Here is a 27641-nt window from a genome sequence, read left to right as displayed (position 1 = left end):
TTTCTTCAAAGAAGCACAGCTTCTGTGTACACTCAAAAATCGAAAGTCGTCAGATCGGGCTCAAACTTGGGATGAGCACGAATTAGGGTCCCCACATTCCAAAAAACGGTGGCGCCAAAAATCTGTCCGGCCGTCCGTCCGTCCGTCCGTCCGGCCGGAATATAACGCAATATTGCAAGAGAACGGTAATAGATAGAGACTTGCGGTCAACGGCAAAGTTCATATATCGGGTGGAAGACATCCGATTATGAAGTCAGATCCGACCCCCCACCCCCCCGTCCGCCATTTTGAATAACCCCCAAATTTTGTTTTCGCTATATCTCAGTCCCTATTATAGCTAGAGATCTGAAATTTTGATATGTTGTAGGGGACATCAAGACCTTTCCAACGATACCTCATTTTCGAAAATCGGTCAAGCCGTTTAGTCAATATGGCCGCCACAATTTTTCATCGAAAATCGACCATAACTCGAAAACGGCTTGACCGATTTTCGAAAATGAGGTATCGTTGGAAAGGTCTTGATGTCCCCTACATTTTTATGTCACTACCCCCATCCTCTAAGCACCCCGGTGCTGTCTGCGCGCATGGGTTAACGACGGAAACTTTGAAAAGCTTCATTTTACTGGCGATTGTTCGATGAAAACATGGGTCAGTGGTGGGGGTGATTGGAAATGTGAATTTGAAAAGGGAAAATGTTTAGGGTTGATACGAAGGCTGGGGGAATCTTATTTAATTGAAATAAATTGAAATTTTGTAAAATTGAGGGTTTTTTTTTTAAAGAAAGAAAATACCAAAGAGGGGAAAATTATGAAATTCAGAGAGATAGTTTGCTGAAGAATATAATTTTCCTTAAATTAAAATTTTCTTACAAAATTGAACATCCCTCGAAGCTCTTGAAGCGCAACAAAATATCTTGGAAGAAGCTATTTTTGTACCACTACATTGTTGTAATTGAGAGCATGGTGGTGTAGCTCTTCTCTCGAGGAAGAGGTTGAAATTCACAAGAGGAAACCCATGGCACGGAAGATAGCTTCCGGAGGGCACCCATTCACACCGAAATATTCAACATATACGCTAACAACGACACTAAGGAGCCGCCCCCTCCTTTTGTCTGACATAATTACAGAGCTCGAGGAAATCGAACGCTATAGTCATTATCGTCATGGAGCACCCTCCTCTCCCCTTTGCCATTATATGCCGCTCTTGAGACTTTTGTGTTATTGAATTAAGTAATGAATACGGGAAAAGGGGAGGACGGCAGTGTGACTTTGAACTTTCCGGAGAGAATTCACTTTCCACCGGAGCGAAGATTCTTGTTGCTGCACTTCTGGGTGTGCAGAACACGCCTGGCGACGGGCGGAAATCCAATTTAGTCGACTTGTTTCGTTAAAATTATCTGAAAATTTCCATTTCAACACGAGAGGGGGAAGGGGTATGTTGTGACGCTTTTTCTAATGCTAAATTTTCTTGCAAGTCACATGTTTAGTATAAGTAAAAGTGTAGTGTGCTGTTTGGCGGTCACACATCAACTGCTTTATTGACATTTCATTTCTACCTTCACATCCTCCTCGTTTTAATAAAGAAAAGTAATTTAACAAAATTAAAGAAATTTAAAGATTTAGCCGTTGTGGCGGAACCACTAGTCTGCCCGACCTTGTCCTCACTGATGGGCTTGGTGCGAGCACATTCTCTTCAACTGGAACTACTGGCATCGGATCTTCCCTATTCTCCTCCCCCTGTTCGCCTAAATCGTCATTTTCAGCCGGAGTTTGGACATCTGGCACATCCACATCTACAGAACTTCCGTGAGAAAAATTTCCTTGCACTTTTGTCGGGGCAATGAACCTTCGATTTCTACGAACTGCCCGACCATCCTCCAGCTTCACAACATATGATCGATCTGTTGCTTTATCAGCAATCTCTCCTGCTAACCATCTGCCATCTTGATCCTTCAACCTCACCCTAGTTCCGATAGGCATTTGCGAGTACTCTTTTGCGCCTCTATCAGCGTACTGTTTCTGTTTATCGCGGAGAATCTGCAGTTGACTTGAGTTGTCCTTGACAAGAATCGGTTTCAACGAGTTGCTGCTCACAATCAGTGGATTCCTTGTTTTCCTACCCAGAAGGCGCTCTGCAGGACTTCTCAACGTCTCTTTCGGTGAATTTCTGTCCAGTAGCAAGGCTAGGCGAATATCTTGCTTGTCCATTCGGCACTTTTTCAGCAAATTCTTTGCCGACTGCACATACCGTTCGGCGAGCCCATTAGAACGGGGAAAATATGGGCTGGAAATCTTGTGATCGAAACCCCACTGTTTTGCAAATTCTCTGAATTCCTTGGAACTATATTGAGGCCCTCCATCAGTGTGCAACTCTCTTGGGACCCCGTGTTCCGCAAACTTGTCCTTCAGGTAGACAATCACTGACTCCGACGTCGTATTTCTCAACTTTGCGAAGTCATAGTAGCCACTGTACGAGTCTGCTAGTAGGATGAAATCATCGCCTTGAAAGGAGAACAAATCCGAGGACACAATCTCAAACGGTAACTCTGGAACCTCCTTCATCAATAGTGTTTCCTTTGTGTGCATTCGCTGATTAGCCTGGCATACTCGACATGTCTCCACCAAGTCACTCATTTCTTTAGTAACTCCTGGCCAATAAAAATATTCTTTAATTCTTCTCAAACAGGTATTAAGGCCAGCATGCCCATAGTGGATTTGCTGGAGTACGCTTTTTCTCTCCTTCTCCGGAACCACACAACGATCTCCCTTAAAGATCAGCTCTGCTACATGGTCTAGCTCTTCTCGGAAAGCGAAATAATGCCGGATCTCTCCCGGAACTTGCTTGGATTCATCTGGCCATCCTTTATCAATAAAATTCTTCAAAAGCTGAAGAGTATGATCTTCCGCTGTCGCATTCACGAACCTCTTCTGCGCATCTTCCGTCAGGGCAAGTACAATATTGACTTCCAATCTATCATCAATGACTTCCTCTCCTGTTTTTGCCTTACAATCGCGACTAAGGGTATCAGCGACGGGAATTTCCGTACCTTTTCGGTATACAATTTGGGGAGCGTAAGATTTAACCTCATACAAAATTCTCTTAAGTCTGGGGGGAGCCAAAGCAAGGGGTTTCTTAAAAATAGTCTCCAAGGGCTTGTGGTCTGTTTCAACTATGATCTTTTTGCCCCACACGTAATCATGGAATTTTTTCAATGCGAAACGAATTGCCGCCGCCTCTTTCTCAATCTGTGGCCATTGCTTTTCTGCTTCCGTCAGTGCTTTGGCTGCATATGCCACTGGCTGGCCCTTTTGCATAAGAACTGCACCTAGCCCGTAAGAAGACGCGTCTACCGAGAGAAGAACATCGTCCGCGACATCATATAACTTCAAGACCGGACTCTCTTTAAGACGTTTCTTGATATTCTCAAAAGCAACACGTTGTTCCGGACCCCAGACAAAGGCAACTTCACTTTTCAGTAAGATCCTCAGTGGTTCCGTGAGATTCGAGAGATTGTCAATGAATTTACTAAGATAGTTCAACATACCTAGCAATCGCTGCAAAGCCTTAACATCCTCAGGTTCCTTCAGCTGATTGATTGCCTCAACTTTTGCCGGATCCACCTTAAGTCCCTCTTTGCACACTATATGACCCAAGAACTTCACTTCAGGCTGGCCAAAAACACACTTTTCACGATTCAATTTCAGCCCACTCTCCAGAATAATTTTCATCACCTGCTCTGTCTTTTCCGCCAGCGCTGATTCATCCTTTGCGTGAATAAGTATGTCATCCATACTTACTTCCACGCCATCTACTCCTCGAAAGAGTTGGCACATCATCAACTGAAACACTTCCGGTGCCGAAGCCAAACCGAAGGGGAGTCGCTTACAAGAAAATCTGCCCCATGGAGTTGCAAAAGTCAGCAAATCCTGTGATTTCTCCGCAATCTGCACTTGCCAAAACCCTCTAGTGCAGTCAAGAATCGTGAAACGTGTACTTCCTGAGAGCCTTGTTGAAATCTCCTCGATTGTACTCAATGGGAAATGCCTCCTCTTGATGTTTTTGTTCAAATCCGTGAAATCCACACAAAGTCGAATTTTCCCATTGCGCCTGACAACCACTAGCGGGGAAACACTATCTGTCGCTTTCACACACTTTTTGATAACACCCAATTGCTCCATCTTATCCAACTCTTTCTTCACTGCGTCTCTCACCGGATAAGGAATCACTCGAGCTGGGTGCACTGTGAATTTTGGGTTATCAATGAGATCAATTTCGTACGTAAAATTCTTAACACAGCCCAAACCCTCGAAAACTTCCTCTGGAAACTTCACTTCAAGTAGTCTCTTGATTAGTCCAGCTTTAATGGCAGCTTCGCCATCAATGACAGGCATACACTGAGTCTTTATCACTTGAAAGGTAAGAGGCACCTCTTCGCTTCCAAAATAGCATGGAAGTACAATCTGTCCCAGCACTGGAATCTCACTTCCATTGTAAGTTATCAACTTCTTCACTTTAGAGGCTTCAATCGTATCCACCTTCAGCGTGCCCAGTACTTTTGTATTAATAACACAACAGTCAGCTCCTGTGTCTATCTTCACTGCAAAAGATTCTCCTCTGCATTTCAACGTATGTATCCAGGCACTCTTCCTGTCTCGGGAACTAACCTCACAAATCTTGAATGTTTCCAACTCATCTTCGTGATCCTCTACTTTCACTTCTTGCACTTTCACAGCTTCCTTCTTGCAACAATTGGCAAAGTGCCCCTTTTCTCCACACTTCCTGCATTCCTTGCCGAATGCTGGGCACCTCCTGAATGCATGTTTTCTTCCACACCTTTGGCAGTCATATTCCTTGCCTGATTTCTCTTTTGGGGCCTCCTTTTGTATGGCATCGACCTTCACTTCAGACTTGTCTACCTTCTCAGACTTAATTATCGCTTCCTTTTGGGCTAGAGCAAGCTCATAGGCGAGACAGAAATCAATTGCCTGATTCAAGGTTATGTCCGGGGTGCTCAACAATTTCTCCTTCATTTTCTCCCAGCGAACCCCAATCACGAGCTGCTCTAGAATCATCCTATCCGTCAATGCCTGATAATTGGCCTTCTTCGCCTGAACCGTCAATCTAGTCACGAATTCATGAAACTTCTCATCCTCCCCTTGCATAATTTGCCTCAGTGCAAATCCTTCATAGATATCATTTGCTCTCGGGATGAAATACTGCTGGAATCTCGCCTTGATGATATTCACATCCTCCTTTTCCTCCTCTGTTAGACCAAATCCTTCAAAAATCTCTAGGACATTTTTCCCAATCGTTGACATAAAAATGGCCGCCTGAATGTCAGCGTCTTGCCTGTTGACACGGTTTGCCTTTGCGTACCATTCATAGGAGCTAATCCAACTCTTCCATGCTGCTTTCATATTTCTCTCCAGCTCCAAAGGCTTCGGTGGAGCTACCAGCACACGGGCTGGTACATCTGGAGCTGCTTGAACTTGATTCTGCTCTTGGTTTTCCATTTTTCAGAATTCACTTCTGACACCAAGTAAAAGTGTAGTGTGCTGTTTGGCGGTCACACATCAACTGCTTTATTGACATTTCATTTCTACCTTCACAGTATACCTAACTATGTAAGTTTGTTAAACCATTAAAACCAGATATGTTTAAACAGTGGCATAGTTAGGAATCCTATCAAGGAGGTTTTTAGATTTTTTCTCAAATTTTTAAGACGTTGAAAATTCATTGTGAAAAGATTTAATTTATTTAGAAACGTTTAATGTAAATTTAAATTCAAAATCGAATATATTCGGTCAAAAAAAGAGTTCCTTGAGCTAAATTCTAAGAATATTTCTTGAAAACTGAATTTTCTAGACAATTTTGAAGTAAAACTTCGCTGAAATTTCAAAAAATTCAAGCACAAATCTGCACAGATAAAATGAATTCGTAAAAAGTTCGTCAAATTTCTTGTGAGGTTCGTGAATTTCCCATGCATTTATATGGGGAAGTTCACCTCCAGGTTCGTAAAATTGGGTTTCAACTCCTTTTGGAGGTAAAAGTTCGTAAGAATCCACCTCCAAAGTTCGTAATTCTCATTTTACCTCCAAAGTGTGTCATTTTCACCTCCAAGTTTGTAGAAGGTTTGTAATTCGTTCTGAGAGGCTTCGAGCAGTTTTTTTCTCTTTTTAACCTACAGAAATCTTATGAATCCATCCCGCTTGTACTAAGCAAATTGAAAAATTCGGTTTGTTAGAGTTTGATTGCGGATCTCTTCCCAAGATTATCAAGCCCTGGACAATCCTCTCAGAGAAAAATGATTCCGAAATATACGCTTTTTTGTAAAATTTGTCATGAGAAGTTTGAATGAGGGTCAGTGACGTCACCGAAAATTTCAGCTCTGAAATTTTTATGAAACAATCGATAGGTGTCGCTACTTGTAAGGCACAATAAAATGGATCTTTGGTGATTATTGGAAAATATTTCGCATATTTTTTTTCATGGCAATGTAAGCTCAATTAGAACCAGAGCTAGAACCATTTAATAAATCATAAAATATCTTAAAAAAAAAATATTTGGTTAATATTTCAACATAGATGAAACTTGAGTTTCATGGTCATCTCAAAAAGTATGTCGCAACCCTTCAAAAATTAGTTTCTGTCAAAGGAATTCGCGACGACATGTCGTAAAACAATTCATAAATTTTCCTTTTTTCGAGATTGGATAATTCTTTAACCAATTTAATCACTTTTAAATTTTTTAAAATTAGTTTTTTTTAATAAAATTTAAAAAAATAATTTAAAAAAAAAGAAAATTTTTTTTATAAAATGTAAAAAAAACAGTGGTAGAAAGAAAAGTTCTTAATTTTTTATAGTTCTTTAACCTAACTTTTTAAAAATAAATTGAAGTCAATCGGACTACCTCTAAATACAAAAAAAAAATAATAAAAATTATTTTAATTACTGATTAATAATTGATTATTTTAATTTAAAAAATAAAGTTCTTATATTATTTTTGTTTTCTAAGCACATCTTTTGTTTTTATTTATTTATTTTTATTAATTTTATTTTTATTTTTATTAAAAAAATAACTTTTTAAAGATGATGAGCTTACATTGCCATGAAAAAAAAATATGCGAAATATTTTCCAATAATCACCAAAGATCCATTTTATTGTGCCTTACAAGTAGCGACACCTATCGATTGTTTCACAAAAATTTCAAAGCTGAAATTTTCGGTGACGTCACTGACCCTCATTCAAACTTCTCATGACAAATTTTACAAAAAAGCGTATATTTCGGAATCATTTTTCTCTGAGAGGATTGTCCAGGGCTTGATAATCTTGCGAAGAGATCCGCAATCAAACTCTAACAAACCGAATTTTTCAATTTGCTTAGTACAAGCGGGATGGATTCATAAGATTTCTGTAGGTTAAAAAGAGAAAAAAACTGCTCGAAGCCTCTCAGAACGAATTACAAACCTTCTACAAACTTGGAGGTGAAAATGACACACTTTGGAGGTAAAATGAGAATTACGAACTTTGGAGGTGGATTCTTACGAACTTTTACCTCCAAAAGGAGTTGAAACCCAATTTTACGAACCTGGAGGTGAACTTCCCCATATAAATGCATGGGAAATTCACGAGCCTCACAAGAAATTTGACGAACTTTTTACGAATTCATTTTATCTGTGTGGATTAAATAATAAATACATAGGCAGAGCTTTTTGGATGAGAAAGCTCATCCCTGGAAATCAATGTGTTAGAGTTCTTTTATTAATGATTTTTGAATATTTAATGTAAACTCTTTTAGAATTTCAATTTCTTCCCGATCAAAGGGTTTTTTTTCACCATTTTATTTAAAACTTTATAGACTTCCTCAAAGCCTTGAAACTCAATAAATGATGACCTAAATTGCAGATCCTTTATTCTCAATATTCTACATAAAATCGTGACTCTTTGTCCATAAATTTTTCATATTGTGGATTGAGAGCGGTCTGTGGGGAAAGTCTTAAAATTCATGAATAAATATTTTCAAAGAAAAAAAGAGCGAGAACGTGTTGAGTATGCATAAAAAAGGATTAAAGGATGAATATTTAGCTGCTAAAGAACTATTTTAATTATCTCTGATGAGTAATTGATTTTGAAAAGCTTTTCAATACAATTCTATAAGATTTATTCAAATATTTATTTATTCTTCATAAACCCGACTCTATCATTTCTATCATTTGGTACTCTATAAATATTCCATTGGAATAAAATTCCTCTATATAAAAACGCGAAGGAATAAAACTTGCACAACATCTCCCTTTCCCCCCATAGTGAAAATCATAACTTATTAATAATTCAGTGATATTATTATTTTATTACCTCTAATTAGTTGGTATACCACAATCGTGGCATACCAAGTATTGTAATCATCGGAAAAACCGACCACTTCAGATCGGGCTCAAACTTGGTATGAGCACGTTTTAGACATCCCACATTACGAAAATGGTGGTGGAAAATTTTTGATCCGGCCGGCCGGCCTGCCGTTGGTCCCCATTTTGCCTTATAGCTCGAGAACGGTAACAGATAGAGACTTCGGGTTTGAAGTTTTCTATAGAAATGTGGGTGTAAAATTTCATTTTTTCGCATTTTCAAAATCCAAGATGGCCGCCGTCCGCCATTTTGAAATACCGTTAACCACTTCCTTTGTAGCTAGAGGTCTGAAATTTTAGTATGTTGTAGGGCTTAGTGAGATGTTTTCATCAACAATTCACACTTGAAAATCGGTCAAGCGGTTTAGCAAATATGGGGGCCTAAAGCAAAAAGTGTTTTTTCGATATAACTCGAGAACGGCTTGACCGATTTTGATCATCTTGATATCAAATGAAAGGTATTGAGAAGCCCTACAACTGTTTAGAACATTTCAAGTTTTAAAAACATCCGCAAGAGGCGCTAAAAACAAAAACAAAAATTGCCTAAATTTAAGGAGCTATATCTCCGAATCCCCATCATAGATTTCCTTGAATTTTTGATATGTTGTAGCCTGACTCAATATCTATCACCAGTCCGAAAATGAAGAAAATCTATGTCGCCGTTTAGAAGATATGGCAATTTGAAAAATTCTTAAATTTGAAAAGTTCTAAGAGCCATATCTCTTGAACCGCTTGTCCGATTTTGCTCAATTTGGTATCAAATTAAAGGTTATGCAAAACTCTACAACTTTCTAGAACATCAAAAACCTCTAGCACCATTCGTTCAGAACGAAAAGTGCAAAAAACTGTTTTTGTTGAACAAAAATCCGCCATTTTGTGTTCTGGAGGTGACCTTGAAAATTATTGAAATATATGTCAGATTATAGCTTATTTCAAGACCTTTCCATAACTAGTCTCGAAATTTTTGTAGGTCTTGTGGAACTTGAGATATAACCATTTTTGTCTTTCGAATTGATGAATTTCATAAAAAAAATCAACTTTGCCTACTAATCCTACTTACAAATTAAATTACAACGCATAGACTGACCCATCCGCGTTGTGGTATACCAACTCTAATAACTGGACGCGTTATGATTGACTTTATTCTACGGCACTAATGAAATTCCTTTATACGTTGTCTCGTTTAGATTTTTTCCTGTTCTCATCGTTTTAAACATGAAATATTAAAATATAAAATGCTTCTCGCTGGCTGCTCTATATGCAAAGAAGAACTTTCCGGGATAATCCGCGCATTGTTTTAGCAAAATTCAAATGCAAAATATCCCCCAGAAGAGATAATACCGCCACTAAAAGTGGATTTTTTACTTCTTCATTTTTTTTTAAGACTTGTATGCTGTGTGTGCCTTATCCTCTGTTCATTGTCTTCTCACTCCCCTATAAAAAGGCATGAGGAATATTACGTTTTTTTTTCTTTATTGGTGTATTAAAGAAAATTCACTTTGCAGCAACTTCCGGGAGTTGTGCATAAAAATTCTGAATAAATGCGGGGAATTGTGTGGAAGTATAAAAGTCACGATGGGAAACGCTTGAGGAATTCATACAATGCTGTGATGCCAGATACAATCTATCGGGATGCTGTGAGTTAGAAAGTTACCGCATCGTGGATTGGATAAAGCTTTTGGGAAATTGGGAAATATATAGATGATTCGTTAGACAAACATTCAGGCACGTTTGAATGTGTCTCCTCTGCATTTCAAATCAATTGCCAGAGTGAATTTCCCTTTGATTTAGCTGGTGTGCCGAGGAAGGTATGAATTTTGGGTGTACAGCACGGAATTTCGGTGATTTAGGAGCACCCCTAAAGGCTTATCATTCCTTTCATCGGGAAATCCATCTCCACCTCCCAACTGAGAATCATTGAGGCACATCCTTCCTTTCCTATTTAGAAAGCCCCCATCCCTGTTCACCCAATCAATTAGGCGCATCCAGAGCGTGAAAGTGTCTTTCTGAATGCCGCACCCACACACCGGATGGATTGCCGATTATCATCCCCATCGATACATTCAATGGGGTAGTAGTGGGAGAGAGAGAGGGATGATGTGGAACAATGTCCAGGAAGTGTGGACTGTTCATCATCTCCTCTGCCATTCGTTTTTTGTTTCTCTCTCTCTGCCCATAGGCTATGATATTGGGTATAGTACTCATCTGGACGATTTTTCTGCTACGAACGAACAATGCCACCCAACTGCACATTGGCGGAATCTTTCCGATAGCCGGAAAGGGTGGCTGGCAGGGTGGGCAGGCCTGCATGCCAGCTGCCAAATTGGCCTTGGATGACGTCAACAATCAAACAGATCTCCTACCAGGATTCAAGCTCACACTCCACAGCAATGACAGTGAGGTGAGTGCTGGATTATGTTCTGTATATGGCTTTGTGGGGGGCGGGAGTGGATAACATGAACCTCCCACGAGAGATGTGAATGGATTTTTTATCCACTCAGAAAAGGGAAGATTTATTGAGCTAAACTTGTCATCGCATCCTCGGGTTGTCGAAAAATTGCACGGAGCAAAAAAAAGAGCTATGAAGAGGGTTGAAAAGTTAGTCATACTTGAGAATTTTTAGGGATTAAATCGATTTTTGGGGGTTGTCTCCAAAGGGGAATAGCTTCTAAACATTTTTGGTAAAAATCAGTGATTCAGTTTATTTTTATTACTTAGGGTTATTTTCCTTTATGGTTTAAGCTTGATGACAATCCTAAGACTGCGGTGAATGCAAATAATTTGATGAATTTTCCATTTTGTAGAGTAAAATAATTTAATGATTCTACGAAAGCTTCCCAGAATAACTTTTGAATTCACTAAAACATGAATAATGGGAGTTTCATGTCGTGGAAAATATTTTAAAAATAGTTCTCTGAATATTATTAGTTGGTATACCACAATCGTGGCATACCAAGTATTGTAATCGTCGGAAAAACCGACCACCTCAGATCGGGCTCAAACTTGGTATGAGCACGTTTTAGACATCCCACATTACGAAAGTGGTGGTGGAAAATTTTTGATCCGGCCGGCCGGCCTGCCGTTGGTCCCCATTTTGCCTTATAGCTCGCGAACGGTAATAGATAGAGACTTCCGGTTTAAAGTTTTCTATAGAAATGTGGGTGTAAATTTTCATATTTTTGCATTTTCAAAATCCAAGATGGCCGCCGTCCGCCATTTTGGAACACTGTCAACCACTTCCTTTATAGCTAGAGGTCTGAAATTTTAGTATGTTGTAGAGCTCAGTGAGACGTTTTCATCAACAATTCATACCTCAAAATCGGTCAAGCCGTTTAGCAAATATGGCGGCCTAAAGCAAAAAGTGTTTTTTCGATATAACTCGAGAACGGCTTGACCGATTTTGACCAACTCAGGCTCAAATGAAAGGTTTCAAGAAGCCCTATAACTCTCTAGAACATTCCAAGTTCCAAAAACATCCGTAAGAAGCGCTAAAAACAAAAACAAAAATTGCCTAACTTTAAGGGGCAATATCTCCGAATCCCGATTATAGATTTCTTTGAGTTTTTGATATGTTATAGCAGGACTAATAATCTTGCTCCAGTCCGAAAATGAAGAAAATCTATGTCGCCGTTTAGAAGATATCGCCATTTGAAAAATTCTTGAATTTGAAAAGTTCTAAGAACCATATCTCTTGAACGACTTGTCCGATTTTGTTCAACTTGGTATCAAATTAAAGGTTTTGCAAAACTCTACAACTTTCTAGAACATCAAAAATCTCTAGAACCATTCCTTGAGGTCAAAAAATGCCAAAAACTGTTTTGGTAAAACAAAAATCCGCCATTTCGTGTTCTAGAGGTGACCTTGAAAATAATTGAGATATATATCAAATGATAGCTTATTTCAAGACCTTTCCAAAACTAGTCACGAAATTTCTGTAGGTCTAATAGAACCTAAGATATGAGCATTTTTATCTTTCAAATTGATGAATTTCAGAAAAAAAATCAAATTTGCCTACTAATACTCACAAATTAAATTACAACGCATTGACTGACCCACCCGCGTTGTGGTATACCAACTCTTATAACTGGACGCGTTATGATTGACTTTTTAGCTGTGAAATTTTATAAATGTATCCACTCGTCCTCTTAAAATAATATCGGATTTAAAAATCAATCCATTATGTTTTTAATAAATCATAACGTGAAATTTTGCTGAAAACATTTTTCATTCAAATTCTCACTAAAAATAAACATTTTTATTGATATATTTTTTAAAATAAACTGGGAAGGGGATGATTGTTAGTTTTTGTTTTATAACAGATATATAAATAAATAAATTTCTATTTTCCATTCCATAAAATTGAAATAAATTTGCAACTCATAAAGTTTTCAAAACAATCTTTCATCAATTTAAGAGTCTATTGAAAATTATTTCAGTTTAAAAATGTTTTTTTTTGTAATATAAAATACAGTTTAATTTGAAAAAAAAACCTCCTCGCATCGTGTTGTTTACAAACTAAGCCACTTTTAACCGAGTATATTTTTCTTTCCATGAAAAATATTTAATTTACCTTGTTTACCAACTTTCCTCGGAAAAATACTTTTGTTACAAACGTGCTATACATAATTTAATTGTACGATATATAGTATTTCAAAAATGGTACAACAACAAAATTAAATAGAATTCCACACTGACGTAGCTAAATGGGTAAAATTCAATTCTCTCGTATTGCTGCAATTCTCGTGAGCCCCTGAACTTTGCCATCGTCAAAGAATTTAATTAAATACCGCGCTCCTGCTTTGAGGATAAATTTCCAATGTCGCACACCAATTAACCGCAAATTGCGACCAAAAGTTTTATGTGCAAAGAAACCCAAAACATAATTAGATTTATAAAGTGGGAGTTATTGTTGGCAATATCAGCAATAAAATCAACCTTCTCTACGTTTTTCTTGGGATTCCTATATAAAAATTCCATGCTCTGTGGTCTCCTGAGGGTTGGTTGGGGGATGGAAAAAAAAGAAAAGCATGAACCATGATTTATTACGTGCCATAGTAGAGGAAGCAACCACAACAAAAAATATATAGCACTTTTACGAATAGATTTATCCACACAATGCCTTTTTACGTGCATTCTTTCTCGTGTAGAGCATCTCGTGTGATATGCAGGAGCTTTTATTCTCACTGAGCTTTTTGTTATGTACATACATTTGTGTATGCCACCACACGGGGCTTTTGTCGTCCTTGCCCTTCGTGATTTTGTGCTTTTTATCTTTGTGCATTAATTCTTTTGGTCGATATGGGAAAAGTATGTCAACTGTTTGTGATAAACATGAAGTGCGGTGGATTCTCTCAGTTTACTCCTTACATATTTGCACACTTTGCTAACATCAAATTTGCAGATTCTTCCTCATCCCTCTCCCTCCCCACCGGAGGGTGGGTGACTTTAGTGGATTTGTGAACTTCCATTTGAGTGTGGGGGAAGGTTAATGTAGCTTTGGGGTGGCGGGAGGATATTGAACGCTAATGCAGAGTGTGTTTATGTTGGTATACAGAACAATATGTGAAATGTCCCCCTCATGAAATTCCACAAACTATCACCAACAGTCTGTTCGAAAAATGCACATTGATGCGGTTTATTTTAAATAAATATTCTTGGGTATTTTAAAAGGTATTTAATCAATTTCTTTCTTAAAAAGATAAAGTTCTACTCATAACAAGAAAGCTTTTACCAGTGGCGTATTTAGGGAGTATGTTAGGGCGTTTAAATACTGTAAAGAATCAGACAGGTTATTTTTTTTTTGTAAAGATGTTAAAAGAAATTAATTTCTGGGTATTTTCAAAAATTTTTACAAAAATACCGAACGTTAGAAATACCAAAAGTTAGAAAAGAATCGTTAAACGTTAGAAAAAGAATGTCAAGCATTAGGATAAACGTCAAATGCTAGAAAAGAAAAGTTTGTAACGTTACAATTAATAAGTCAGAATTAAAAAAAAAAAGAAATGAGCAGGGCTAAAGCATATCAAAGTTAGAAATGAAACGTAACTCGTTAGAATTTCATGAATTGTCAAAATCTGTTAATTCGAATGCCATGAAAAACCACCACATTAAATCAATTTCTGTCTCCGCCCCTGAATTTCTTCAAGAGTAAAGAATATTTCTTATTGTATAATCAGACGCTTCAATAAATGGATAAATTCTATTTTAATTCCACAGAAGAGTTTCCTTATTTATAGGCACATATCCTTGAATGAAACTAGATTAGAAATTTCTTAGAATTTCAATTATAAATTAATATTACACACAAAAAAATGCGCGTAGTAATAAATACTGTTCCCATATAAAATTCCATTAGATTCTACTACGTTAGCTTTTGAATACGCGCCTATAATGCATATTGTAGCTTCAAAAGCTATTGCATTTTAGAATCTACTATGATATCTTTTGAAAACGCGCCAATAATGCATAATGTAGTTTGTACTATGCACAGGTCAAATCAATCAAAGACACATTAGATTTTACTATGCATCAATTTTAAATTCATTGTTTGTACGTATTGATATCATTTCTTATTGGTTTAGATATTAAAATATTCAGAATTAAAACACATTGCTTTTCAATTTGATTTCATTTTTTTTATTTTCACCTTCTTATATTTGATTACATGTTTTTTATACATACGTAATTTAATATTTTAGCACATCCTGATTAATTTTCTTGCTGCCTGAACTTGTCGTCCTCTGGATCTCCTTCCTTCGGGTTTTCCATTTTGATGATTTGGGAGATATGACTGGATTTTTCCTGAAAAATATGAATTTTATATTATAATTAAATGGTGGATCAAATGAAAAAATATCAATAATATTACATACCATCCACGTTATTCCGTATATTTTTTTCAAAGTCGTTTTTCGACGCCGTCATCCTTGTTGAGTTCAGGCCAATTTTTCTGGAAAGTAAATTTCATTGTAGAAGTTGAGCTATACAAAATATCTCTAAAAAATTTTACCTTTTTTTTAAATCGTTCAGATTGTAATTCTTTTTAATTTCCAATGGAGATATCCTTTCACTGTACACTTTTATTTTCCAGTCCATAAACTATTTTCTTTTAGCATTTCCTCAAGTTGTCTCAAATTAATATTGCGTATGAGAAAAAGTGATTTCAATATGGAAAAAATTAACATTTAATATTTTTATTAGGATCAAAAATAAAAATTTTGAATCTACCTACGAAGAATTATACTTTTAAATATTTTACATAGTAGATTACTATTTAAATATGAAAGAAATTGAATCTGAACCTAAAATTATACTTTCAATATTTGACGTAGTAAATATTACTATGTGAATCAATAATTTGGGCATAGTAGTTTTTAAATTGCTTAGCTTTTGTTTCAATCGTTTTTATTTTTGAATCAAAAGCTTTTCATAATATACTTTACAATAATCGCGAATTTTCGTGATTGAATCAAAATTTTTACACATTTTAAAAACAAAACAGCGTTTTTTTGGAAAATACTGCTAAAATTTTTTTGTGTGTAAGAGAAGGATATTGGTTAGACAATCCAGCCACCCTTGGGTAACAGATTGTTAGACAATTACACTGAGAAATCCAACCTCATCCAACCTTGACACAGAGGTGAAATATATGTTTGTGGAAAATGTGTAAATAGCAGTGAAAGCTCAATTCATCATCGTTATTTAAATACCTCCAAAGTCCACTTGCAATAAAAGCCACCGCAATCGAAGAGAATTTCTGCACACGACTCTTTGTCACGCAACTTTTTTGCCTCCACTCGTGTGTTTACTCATGAATGGTGGAGTCCTTAAGGGTTGAAGGTTCGCGCATATGGCCTCCACTCGAGGTTGCGACCTCCTGTTTGATTTTGGAGGCTAATTCACACACAGCGTACTGTTGTACAGTAAAGTAAAAAAAATCGAAAGTTCCATCCACGTTGTGTGTGTTGGATTTTCCAGAGGAGCTTTGTCGTGATGAAAATTAGATTCATGTCACGTTTCTGCATTTCACACCCAGTGACTAAATAGTCAATTGTCCAATGAGATAGATCCCTCCTTCAAAATGATGCTCATTCATGCGACAAATTGAATGCAACACTACCGCAATGCTCAAATCCAGGAATCAAGAGCTGACTAGGGGTAGATTTAATGGGGACAGGAATCAGCAATTATACTAGGACTTTCCTATGCAATTTTACATTTTCAATTGGACACGTAGATATGCCGCAATGTGGGTGCAGGTGAATTACTCAGGTGTAAATTACCTCTCAATGCCCACATTGTGATAATTTTGACGAAATCTCATCAACGACAACATATATTACTTACTAATTCCAATGTTTAATTAAAACAGAGCAATAAGCTATCTCAATGTGGATCAGTAGCTAAGTTATTGAAGGATGTTTCCATAGGATTATTGGGATGATTTTGGATAATTTTCTCTTATGTACGCTTAGAGTTGTGTACAAAGTTGATGTTTTAGATGAAAAAAACAAGCAGTTTCCGTAAACAGTTCGTCACTTTGGCACAACTTTCGATAACTTGGCAAGGATTATGTTTTTTTTCTCTCTCTCTTGAAAACGGAAGCGGAAGTATATAGCTGTAAAATATTTGAGGTAGAAAAAATCATCCCCTTTTCAACGAGGGATTTTGCGTGATATAGAATTTCGGAATTATAGGTATATAGATAAGGCTGGGGTGGAATCGCCATGGGAGATGACCTTTGGATGCTGAAGCATGACAGAGAGAGCATCCTTTTCCATGTTTCACATTGAGAAATATCACCCCCTGATATAATGAATATTTTAGTCGGGGAATGAATGGGATTTATCGCTGTGGAGTCCAATCCATTTATGAATTTCGGGGGAGCACACAATCATCAAGCAGTGGGATTTCCATTCATGACTACCATGCTGAGAGTTATGTACATAGCACATAGTATATGTATGTAGCGCATGATGCTCAAAGGGAAAGCTTAATCCCTATCTCTTGTGTGCACTTTTGGGAGCAATCACATCGTTTTCAGCTCCAACATTAGCATCTTTCTCGTTGGCATCCTCGTCATCGTTTGCCACCACAACCCCCTCCTCCCCTTTCAAACTCCAAGACCCATTTGGGCATCGACAAAGTGTGGATGAAATGGTTGTGTGTACATGTGCAAGAGGAAAACATTGAAGGAAAATGTTCTATGTGTGTTATTTTATGCAGTGCACCATGAGAATGCTGTGTGCTATCCACCCTCTCATCCCATTTCTTTTCCCTTTTTTGCAGTGCGAGCCTGGACTTGGGGCGAGTGTCATGTACAACCTCCTGTACAACAAACCACAGAAGTTGATGCTGCTTGCTGGATGCAGTACAGTGTGCACAACAGTGGCTGAGGCAGCAAAGATGTGGAACCTCATTGTGGTGAGTTGGGTCACTCTAAATTCTTTCACCCATTCTCTCCCACCCTCCCCCCTAAAAACATTCCTCAACCATTCTTCCATCCCAAACTAACACAACCCATATCATGAGGAAGGGGATTTCACAAGGGTTTTTCTCTTTGCCTCACAACCACCCCATGGGAAGTTAACTAAAGAATAGCATGAAAACTTTTGTTAGGGGAGGTATGTGTAAAGTGTTCCAGGAACTCAATGGATATGAAATGCAATTCACTTTCGTGTTATGATCTTATTTTTCGCTCTTTTTCACTCCCTTTTGGCTCCATCTGAAAGATTAATACATATAATACACTATGTTGTGTACGCTTAGAAGGTATCCACAGAAACCTACAAGCATTTATCTCCTATGTTGTGGAGCTTTCATAGGGGTAAACACAAAATTTGTATTGATGAAACTATTGGAGAGGATTAAATTATAAGCTCTCAAAATATTCTTTTTCTGCAAGACAGAAATTTATTTTATTCATTTCTAAATTACGGAAATTTTCACTCCTTAATCAGATCAGGTTAGTACACCAATTATCTGAAATATTAGAGGCGTCTTAGGGAGGATTTTTGAGAGCCTAAACACTTTCTAAAAGTTTACACAAAGTTTATGTTTTTTTAATCTTTAGAAGTCAAAAGAAATTAATTATTTCCAGAAGAAAAACTTCAAAAAAGAGTTAAAAAATATTTAAACTTAAAAAAAAAGTCAAACGTTAGAAAAGGGATGTCAAACGTTAGAAAAGTAACGTAAAATGTTAGAAAGAAAGCATAAAACGTTAAAATAACGATCTTAATCATTACAAATTAATCGTTAAAACATAAAAATGAAACATCAAACGTTATAATGGTTCTTTATATTAAAGAAAAATAATAAGAAAGATTTTATTTAAACACGTCCCTTTAATAGATTTCTGGCTACCACCCTGTAAAATATCATTATCGAATTAAATTTATATCTTAAAGTTCTAATAAAACTCTTTAAGAGGTACTCGTTTTGCTTTTTTTATTATTAAATCTTGTACTACAAATTCTCCGTGGAACCCTGTGTATTTGTTGTGCTGGTTGAAAGTTGTTTGCAAAGAATATGTACAACAAAGCTCCCATTTGAGACCACTTCCCACATACCATTCCATTCCCTCCTAAATTATCCACTTTAGCTCTGAGTTCTTTTCCTAAATATTTAAATAATAATGATACAACATGTAATTTGTACATCAACAAATTCCTCTTTTCCCAAGACATTTTTCACCCCCACCCCCAAAGCTCTGCATCCCTTTTTTTCGTCTCTGTGTAAAAGTTTTTTCTCCCCTCACACACGACACAATTTCTTCATATTACGGTTTGTGTGTTACCCTGAATTTCATCCCACACTGCCTTTCCCTCTTTTTTTTGGTCGGAATAAGAAAAGCCTCTCATCGTTTTCTCACCCACATGACAATCCATCTTCACAGGCACCTCCCGTGTTCTCCCACTCATTGCCATGCCAAAAAACCCCCCTTAAATTTCATCCCATTCTGACACCAAAAAACCACACCAAGATAATTTGGCGTTTTACTTACCCCCTGTGTGAGATACTTGGCGAGAAATCAATATAATAGTGCTTTGATAGGATGCAAAATACCTTGGAGCTGACTGAGAGTGGAAGGATAATTTTGCAAATGAAAAGGAAAAGTTTTCCTTGGTGAAAGGGGGGCGGGTTTGCGTACCCGCCCAGATTCCGCGAGCTTTTTGGTGAGACTTTTTGGGCAACATTTCAATTTTCTTCACCACCATCAACCGAAGAAAGGGGTTGGAGGAAGAACCCTCGGTTGAAAGGCAAATATTTCACTGACCTTTGAAGAAGGAGCTTTCCACCAAAGTACACAAATCACAAAATAAGATGAGATAAATTTCTCATGAAGCAATAAAAGCTCTTTTGAGGGAAAATTTATAAGGGAAATGAAGTATTTGGTCGTTGATTTTTTGAAACATGGGGCGAGGGACTTTTTTTGGGGAACTTCGCACAGATGTGTTTGGAAAAATTATTTCATTTGGGGGGTCAAAGGGGTGATGTGGTAATTCGAAATCGAAAGCTTTGGGCATTGTTCCCAAAGCGATTATATCTCGTTAACCCCTTCATCGAGCTTTTATTGACCATTTTGTGGTGCTCGCATCCCCCGAGAGGGTTTACCCTTCAATTTTCTTCCAAAAAGAAATAATCCCTACTGCCCTATCCCAAAAGTTATTTAATCAGATAGTCTCGCACAAGGAAACTTTCTCCATGGGCTTTCCCCTTCATCATCACCTTGGCGGATTAATTGAATTTGTCCCGGAGCCACAAGTCAGAGCCGTTGTGGGAGTGGGTGCGGAGAGAGAGTCAAGATCAAGGGAAAATTTAATTTATTAGAGTGCCTCTTTGTGCAATTACTACCTCACCCTAATTACCCACAAAAACCCATCTACTCATCTCACAAGGAATCCACCACGACCATTCTTCATAGCTAACCAACTTTATATATTTTCCCTCATCCCCGCCTCACGCAAGCTGTGCTATGGGGCATCGAGTCCTGCTCTATCGGATCGCAGTAGATTCCCCACACTCTTCCGGACGCATCCCTCGGCCACGGTGCACAATCCCACGAGAATTAAACTCATGGAGAAGTTTGGATGGTCCAAAATTGCAATTCTGCAGCAAGCAGAGGAAGTCTTTATTTCGGTAAGTTTTTCATGTAGGAGATAAAAAGGAATTCTTTTAAAACAAATTGATCGTTAATCAAAAGAGAAAGAAAGTTTCCAAAGCTAGATACGAACTGAAGATTTAAAAGTTGTGAAGCCAACACGCTGTTCATGGTGCCAAAAATTGGTTTATTTTTTAGTTTGAGAACTAAAACAAGAATTTATGTGTTTTATTTTTTGAACAGACTGTTGAGGACTTGGAGAATCGATGCAAGGAAGCGGGCATCGAAATTGTAACGAGACAATCATTTCTCTCAGACCCCACGGACGCCGTGCGGAACCTCCGGCGCCAGGACGCGAGGATAATCGTGGGGCTCTTCTATGTCGTAGCAGCCAGGCGTGTGCTATGCGAAATGTACAAACAGCAGCTTTATGGACGAGCTTATGTATGGTTTTTCATTGGTGAGTACAAACCTTCCACCACTAGAGCTTTCATCGTTCAGGGAAAAAGCTTGTGTGAGTGCATTTTGCTTGCATTTCTGCATACATTCCGATAGAGGAGAGGAATAAATTTGGTGAAATTGAATTTATACCCAAGCCCTAGGGGTCACTGATAGAGAGAAGCAATTTTGCAAAAACTCCTGGGGCTTAAGTGGGATACCCAAAGGGGGTGGTTTCGGCGTGTTTATTTTACTCGCAAAAAAAGAACTGCAATTTCCAACGAATTTCCCACTGAAAACTAGTAAAATTATCACCAATTTGAATATTTATTCAATGCTAATGAACCTCAATTACATATATTTTAAATTCAAACTGCGATGTATTTATGTTACATCCCATAGATTCCAATGGATCCCAGTATTGGGATCGATTGGGGGTTCTTCAAATAAAACTCAAAATGGAATAATTTATTCAATTGACTGAATGTGTCCCAAATTTAGAAAAGGCAACATCTGTTTTGTTTCTTAAATTCCCCCAATTGATTTTCCTCCTCTCAAAAGTTTCTCCATTACCAGGAGAAATTCCCCTACCGCTCCCTCTAAAAGACTTTCCCCCGTAGGGCTCGTGGGCAAATCACAGAAAGCAAATTGAGTAGATGATGATGAAAAAACTTTTTCATCCACCAAATTGTGTGCGAGAAATGAGGATTTTTAATTAAAAGCCCCTCAGCGGGATATTAATCAGCAATTTTGGAATATTGGCAATTTTCACGGAGGTATAAATTTTCATTTGATTGATTTAGCAAATTCATGATCCGATTATTTTCTCATGCTGAAAAATTATGTAGCTACACTGCCCAATATAAATGTGATAATTAAATTGAATTGCAATTCACGATGAGCTTTTCATTCTCAAGTGTCAAAGGAGATTATATTAGCTGATTTTTTTTTTGTAAAAATACTATTCTGTTGGGATTAATTAATAATGTTTGTAGATAATTAAAAAAAATGAAGTATTTTAAATTTTTTAAAATAATAAAATCATTTTTGTCAAAGGGTTTGTTTGAATGAAAGTATTCGGATAATTCTCAAAAAAAAAAAATAAATAAATAAAAAATCGACAGATAAACACTTCATTGTTCTTTTTGTCTTAAAAGGCTCAGATTGAGGAACATTCAAGCTGAAAAAATGTTATTTGGTTTTTAGTACTAAAATAATTCAGTTTAAGGAGCAATTGCGTAAAAATTACTAAATATAAACAAAATAGAACTAAATTCAGGCCTAAAAGAATTAAAATCGAAAATGAAAATATTAAATTCAAGTCATTAAATTAATTATTTTAAAATATTTTATAACTCAAAGATTAACTTGGAGCACGTTTAGAAGCAAAAATAAATATTGGGATCGATTCTGTCTAAAATCTTTTCTTATTAAATTAAATGTTTTTGTAGGATTTTTAAAGAGTTCTGAAGAAGTAATTTTCCTTTATTTGACACTGAAGAGAAGCCAGAGTAATTTTCCTTTAAAAACACGATTAATGAAGTGAACTAACTAAATATCTGACGAATTGTAAGAAAAGATTTTTAACAGAATCGTCTCTATTTTTACAAACTCTCCCAAAACCAGAGCAATTTTTCTTGGAAGATTCGTCGTCATGTCTTGTATATTTGCATCTTCAATTCGTCACAGACATTCCAAGACAGATAGTCTAATTCTTTGTCAATCAATTGAGAGTGTCTCAACAATAATTCAGAGTATATTAAATTGACATTCTTCGCATAGTAACGTAGAGTCTGCAGAAAGCGTGTCGTTTAGCATGCAAAAGTTCTCTGATTGATATTCTCATCTGTGAGAAAGTTTCCTCGAAAGAGAGAGAGAGAGAGACATTCTTGATGAGGAAAATGAATTGCTACAGAAAATTAATTTAATTCTAGGAAATTAAGAGGAGAACAACATTTATCCAAATGCTAAAGTTCCCAAAACTCCTTCTATATGACTCAATTTAAGCTGTAAAAGCATCTAAAGGAATGCGAAAGGAGTTGGTCTAGCTCGGAGGAAATGTGTGGAAGTGTTTTTATCACGATATTATTATTCATATTCATAACATTGTCAAATGAATGAAGATTCCTATCAGAGGTATTTATTACATCACCATTCGTGGGATGTTTCTTTTCATTGCAGGGTGGTATGAGGACAATTGGTACGAAGGTAATTTGGAGAATGAAAATATTTCTTGCACAAAGGAGCAAATGAAACTCGCCGCTGAGGGACATCTCACCACCGAGGCTCTAATGTGGAATCAAAATAACAGGAAAACAATTTCAGGAATGACATCTGAGGACTTCCGGTGAGTCTTTATAAATTTTTCCGTTTTTTTCTCTCTCTTTCTGTACCTACAAAAATCCCCTTGAATGCTTTTGAGCGTTTCTGTGAGGTGAAAATGGTTTCGAATTTAACTTTTTTTTACCCCGAAAAGTTTGTTTAAAAAGAAACTTTCTAGCAGAAACCTCAGTCATGTATAATATACATGTGTATATCACTTTACTATTTCACTCACAAATCCCTCCCTCAACTACCAAAACCACACAAAAAACGAATGCAAAACTGTCTAAAACTTCACGTCTCTTCGTGCGCGTCAGTCTACTTTCAAAGAACCATCAACTTTTCACCTCTTTTAGCCGAAAGCTTTTCCGCCGTAGACGGCCTTCACAAACGCATCTCTGTAAAGCTCAAAGTGAGAAACTTTTCACACAATCCCTCCCTTCCGTATGGTTTGGAATTTTAACGTCCGAAAAGCATTTGAAAAGTGAACAATTCCACTCTCCCTTCCTGAAAATTTGTAAAAAGATATGAAATTGAATTTCTTTTTGAAACTATCAAAAGAAAAAGAGATTGCGCTACAATTTTTGAAAGACATTTTATTGATTTCTTGACGAGGGATAGATAGAAAAAGTGAAGAAATATCGCGGAAACTCTATGAAAAGTTCGACAAGAAATAGATTAAGTATTTGAAAAAGTTTTATAGATTTTTTTTGAATTGCCGTGAAAATTGTATTTGGAAGATTGTTGCAGGAAACGGCCATTTAAAAGAGTTTTCAAGACAATTATTTAGTCGATGAAATGATTAAAATATCTGTTTCAATTTTTTGAAGCTTTTGACAGCTCCGGAATTTTTATTTTCCAATTTTCTTTTTTCTAGCCTTCTTCAATGTAGAAAACCTTTTTATTAGAGAAATTCATAAGATTTTGTTTGAGAAAATATGAGTGAATACGTGGTAGAAAGCTTTCCACGCTAGCTTTTATTATAACTGAAACTTTCAAGAACGTGCTTTAATTAAGATTCATTTCCATTGAAGTTTTCTCTTCTCTTCTATTTTATTATAAAACAAATTATGTTTTTTTTTTCAAAGAAAATTCGGACTGAAAGCTTTTAAAAGCTCTGAAGAAAGTAATTTAAATTAAACTTTCAAATAACTTTGAGTCCTTTTGCTTTTCGACTAGATATTTATTCAGAGAAGATCAATTTAAGTTTAATTCAAAATTGAAGCATCTCAAACAATGTAGATTTATATCGCTTATTTGTACAGAACCTCCTCTCATATTCATCGTGTTTGTTCATATCATTCTTTTTCAAGCGATTGAGCAGTATATTTGCTGAACAATCTCTGTAAACAATATGATATTGAGGCCAATGTGTTTTGTTCTTGTGAGAAAAATATTTCCTGGAAACTTTTAAAGCTTTTATTTTCCGCTGAGCTATGAGTTCCATACAAATGGTGGACTCCCTGAATGATTTTTGTATGGAAAAGCTTTCAACGAGGATGGAGGTTATTTTTCCTGTGAAAAATAAAGGAAAAAAACCTCCCCGAACTTTCTGAGGCTTTCCAGCACAATGGCACAATTCTTATTAAGTGAAAGTATGATGGCCGTATGTTTTGTATAGTTGAATGTGAGGGAGTTTTTTTTGGGGGAAAAGGTCCCCTTGATTGCAAAAAATAAAAAACTTTCCACCCCAGGTGGATAGAAATTATTCTTTGGGCACAATAACGAGGATTATTGTGCAAAATCGCGCGCTCAGGGGAGCGTGTAAAAGCATTGAATGTGTGTGTTTGCCCATGGGGTTGATGGGGGTGGAATAAATGATTGTTTTGTTGTGGCAGGAAACGACTCAATGAGGCACTCATCGCCGAGGGCTACGACATCAGCCACAAGAGGTATCCCGAGGGGTACCAGGAGGCTCCACTGGCGTACGATGCCGTATGGAGTGTCGCCCTGGCGTTCAACAAGACAATGGAGAGGCTCAAATGGCGCAAGAAATCCCTCAAGGACTTCACCTACACCGATAAGGATATTGCTGATGAAATTTATGCTGCTATGAATTCTACGCAATTCCTCGGTGTCTCGGTGAGCTTTTTTTTTAAACAAACTTTATTGCTATGTATATTATGTATTTTATTTCAAAGGAAAATCCCCAAAAGCTTGTCCGAAAGGGAATTTAAAACAAAATTGAGTCCGTATCGTTAAATCCGCGCCCTAAAAAGCGATTTCGATATGTAAAAGTTTTAAGGATATACGTACGGAATATCCTCCATTTATGGGTTTTTTTCCTCCAGCAATATTGATTCGATTTTGCTTGAATTTATTCTCACATTAGGGCAATTTATTCATTTTCTCGTGGCAAATTGAACAAATATGGATGTCATTTCAATATACTTTCTGAGGAGCTTTTTTTTCAACATCACAAGATATTCCAGACTTTGTTTATCTTCCTTTTTTTTTGCAAGTTTAGATGATGCAAAATTGTCTCGGAAAGTTCCCAAGTTGGTAAATTGATTGGATCATCCCTTATTTTCTTGAATGGCCCAAAATTGCCAAACTTTCTTCATTCTCAATGATAGCATAAAGCAGTTTACTTTTACGATTTAATCTTCAACAACCCACCCCCAGTGTAAACAACATTTTGGGATATCTTGCAAATGATTTGGGATTATATGTAGATGGAGAATGAGAAGCATATTATTATCAATATTTATTCGCATAGCTTTCCCATCCCCTGCACACGTATAAAGACTAAAGGCGCGCTGTTTTTTCCATTAACAGGGCCGCGTGGCTTTCAGCTCACAGGGTGATCGTATTGCTCTGACCCAAGTGGAGCAAATGATTGATGGGCAGTATGTTAAATTGGGATATTACGACACCCAAGTCGATAATCTTACCTGGCTAAACATGGAACAATGGGCCGGCGGAAAGGTAAGAAGACACACTGCCTTGTGGTACTTTGCAGGCTATTAATTTGTTATTTATGAGCTCAAGTGGAACTGTGAGGAGAGGAACATAATTAGGAAGCTTTCTGCCTTTTTTTCTTTATACCCTATATCTTCTGTTGGGATCGCATAATGTGCGCTTATGTTCCACTGAGCAGTTATAACCACCAAAGTTGGTGTGAGAAAAGCTCTCGAGAGGAAAATGAATAAATTTACTTATTTAACCTCCTCTTAGACCTCAGAATTGCTACCTCATACATAGGGGAGCTTTTTTTTTGCAAAAGAAAGGATAAATTTAAATCTTTCTTTCATGTGAAAATTTGCATAAAATTAAATTTCAAAAAAAAATCCTCACAAAAAATAAGGGTAGCAGCTAAAAAAACATTTTTCAATTTTTTTAGAGCTTGGCTTTATGAATTTTTTCCCACCATTTACGCGATGTGGTTTTTCTCGTCAATCACGCTGCACGTTTGCAGTTGATGGCACCGGAGTGGAGAAAAAAAAGAGCCGGCAATGTAATTTAGGAATGCTATCTTGCCAATTAATGTCAATGGTACGGGCGTACAAAAAGCTCCCGCACCTTTTGACCTTTATGCCATCACGGTCTTTTTTTTCGCAGCCTTTAGCAGGAGTGGCGAATTTTTTTTTCATATAGACAGAACGTGCACGTTCATTTGCGAGTGCAAAATGGAATTTAATTGCAAAACTTTTATCAATAACCAATTCAGGGTCTTTTGAAACTTTAAAATGACACTGCGAGAGTTTCCGATCGATGCGAATTTTACTTTCATTCTCTGATAATATATATTTTGTATACATAACATATGTATAATGGCACTGCAAACATTTCCTGTAGGTTCCTCAGGATAGAACAATTGTACGAAGGGTCCTGAGGACTGTGTCCCTGCCATTGTTCGTGTGCATGAGCACCATCTCGAGTTGTGGCATCCTTGTGGCGCTGGCACTAATTGTGTTCAACATCTGGAACCGCCATCGAAGGTAAATTATCATGATGACAGACACAAAGTGGTTGGGAATGCATATATCGACTCATTCAATTTGTCGCAAAACCCATTGGTGCGGCGCCCGTAGTGTGGGCGGCATTAAACCGTGAGTAATTGTATCTGCAAGACTTTGATGCCATCAAAGTATCTCCATCACTCTCCGTGTGATTCCCAGTGCGACTTTGCTAAGGCGAGATTATTCACTCACGTATCACGAGGACTTTAATGATTTAATATTTTATGGTTCCCACTAGGGGATGATGACGAAAGAGCTTTGATGTTCCTACTACACGAAGGGGGCGTTCAACTAATTAATACATGTTATGCTGAGTTTTTTCCTTGAGAGTTTTCTATTAAATTGTTAAAGATTTAAGAAGGTTCTAGCTGGAAAAATTTCCTGACTTTTCCGACGTATTTATCCAATTTATTA

At 37.0% G+C, this 27641-nt stretch overlaps 5 protein-coding genes across 6 annotated transcripts in view; 4 read left to right on the top strand and 1 right to left on the bottom strand.

Annotated features, from left to right (window-relative positions):
• Positions 1–27641, top strand: part of LOC129791241 (fatty acid synthase-like) — a 1176504-nt gene that overhangs the window by 460634 nt on the left and 688229 nt on the right. The window lies entirely within an intron of this gene.
• The window catches only part of LOC129789856 (glutamine-dependent NAD(+) synthetase), a 932624-nt gene that overhangs the window by 216754 nt on the left and 688229 nt on the right, over positions 1–27641 (top strand). The gene's annotated exons all lie outside the window — the stretch shown is intronic.
• The window catches only part of LOC129789960 (pupal cuticle protein), a 1201887-nt gene that overhangs the window by 523329 nt on the left and 650917 nt on the right, over positions 1–27641 (bottom strand). The window lies entirely within an intron of this gene.
• Positions 1–27641, top strand: part of LOC129789919 (keratin, type I cytoskeletal 9-like) — a 480279-nt gene that overhangs the window by 19494 nt on the left and 433144 nt on the right. The window lies entirely within an intron of this gene.
• The window catches only part of LOC129789848 (gamma-aminobutyric acid type B receptor subunit 1), a 37788-nt gene that overhangs the window by 2571 nt on the left and 7576 nt on the right, over positions 1–27641 (top strand). The window contains exons 2-9 of the mRNA XM_055826925.1: positions 10585–10806; positions 17694–17828; positions 20373–20543; positions 20749–20965; positions 23125–23290; positions 25104–25347; positions 26044–26193; positions 27064–27206. Coding sequence (XP_055682900.1) covers positions 10585–10806; positions 17694–17828; positions 20373–20543; positions 20749–20965; positions 23125–23290; positions 25104–25347; positions 26044–26193; positions 27064–27206 — 1448 coding nt within the window. The remainder of the gene's footprint in view (positions 1–10584; positions 10807–17693; positions 17829–20372; positions 20544–20748; positions 20966–23124; positions 23291–25103; positions 25348–26043; positions 26194–27063; positions 27207–27641) is intronic.

The sequence above is a fragment of the Lutzomyia longipalpis genome, chromosome 2 (assembly GCF_024334085.1).
Source record: "Lutzomyia longipalpis isolate SR_M1_2022 chromosome 2, ASM2433408v1".
NCBI classification, from domain to species: domain Eukaryota; kingdom Metazoa; phylum Arthropoda; class Insecta; order Diptera; family Psychodidae; genus Lutzomyia; species Lutzomyia longipalpis.
The sequence above is the reverse complement of the archived record's forward strand: the minus strand, read 5'-3'. Positions and strand labels throughout refer to the sequence as shown.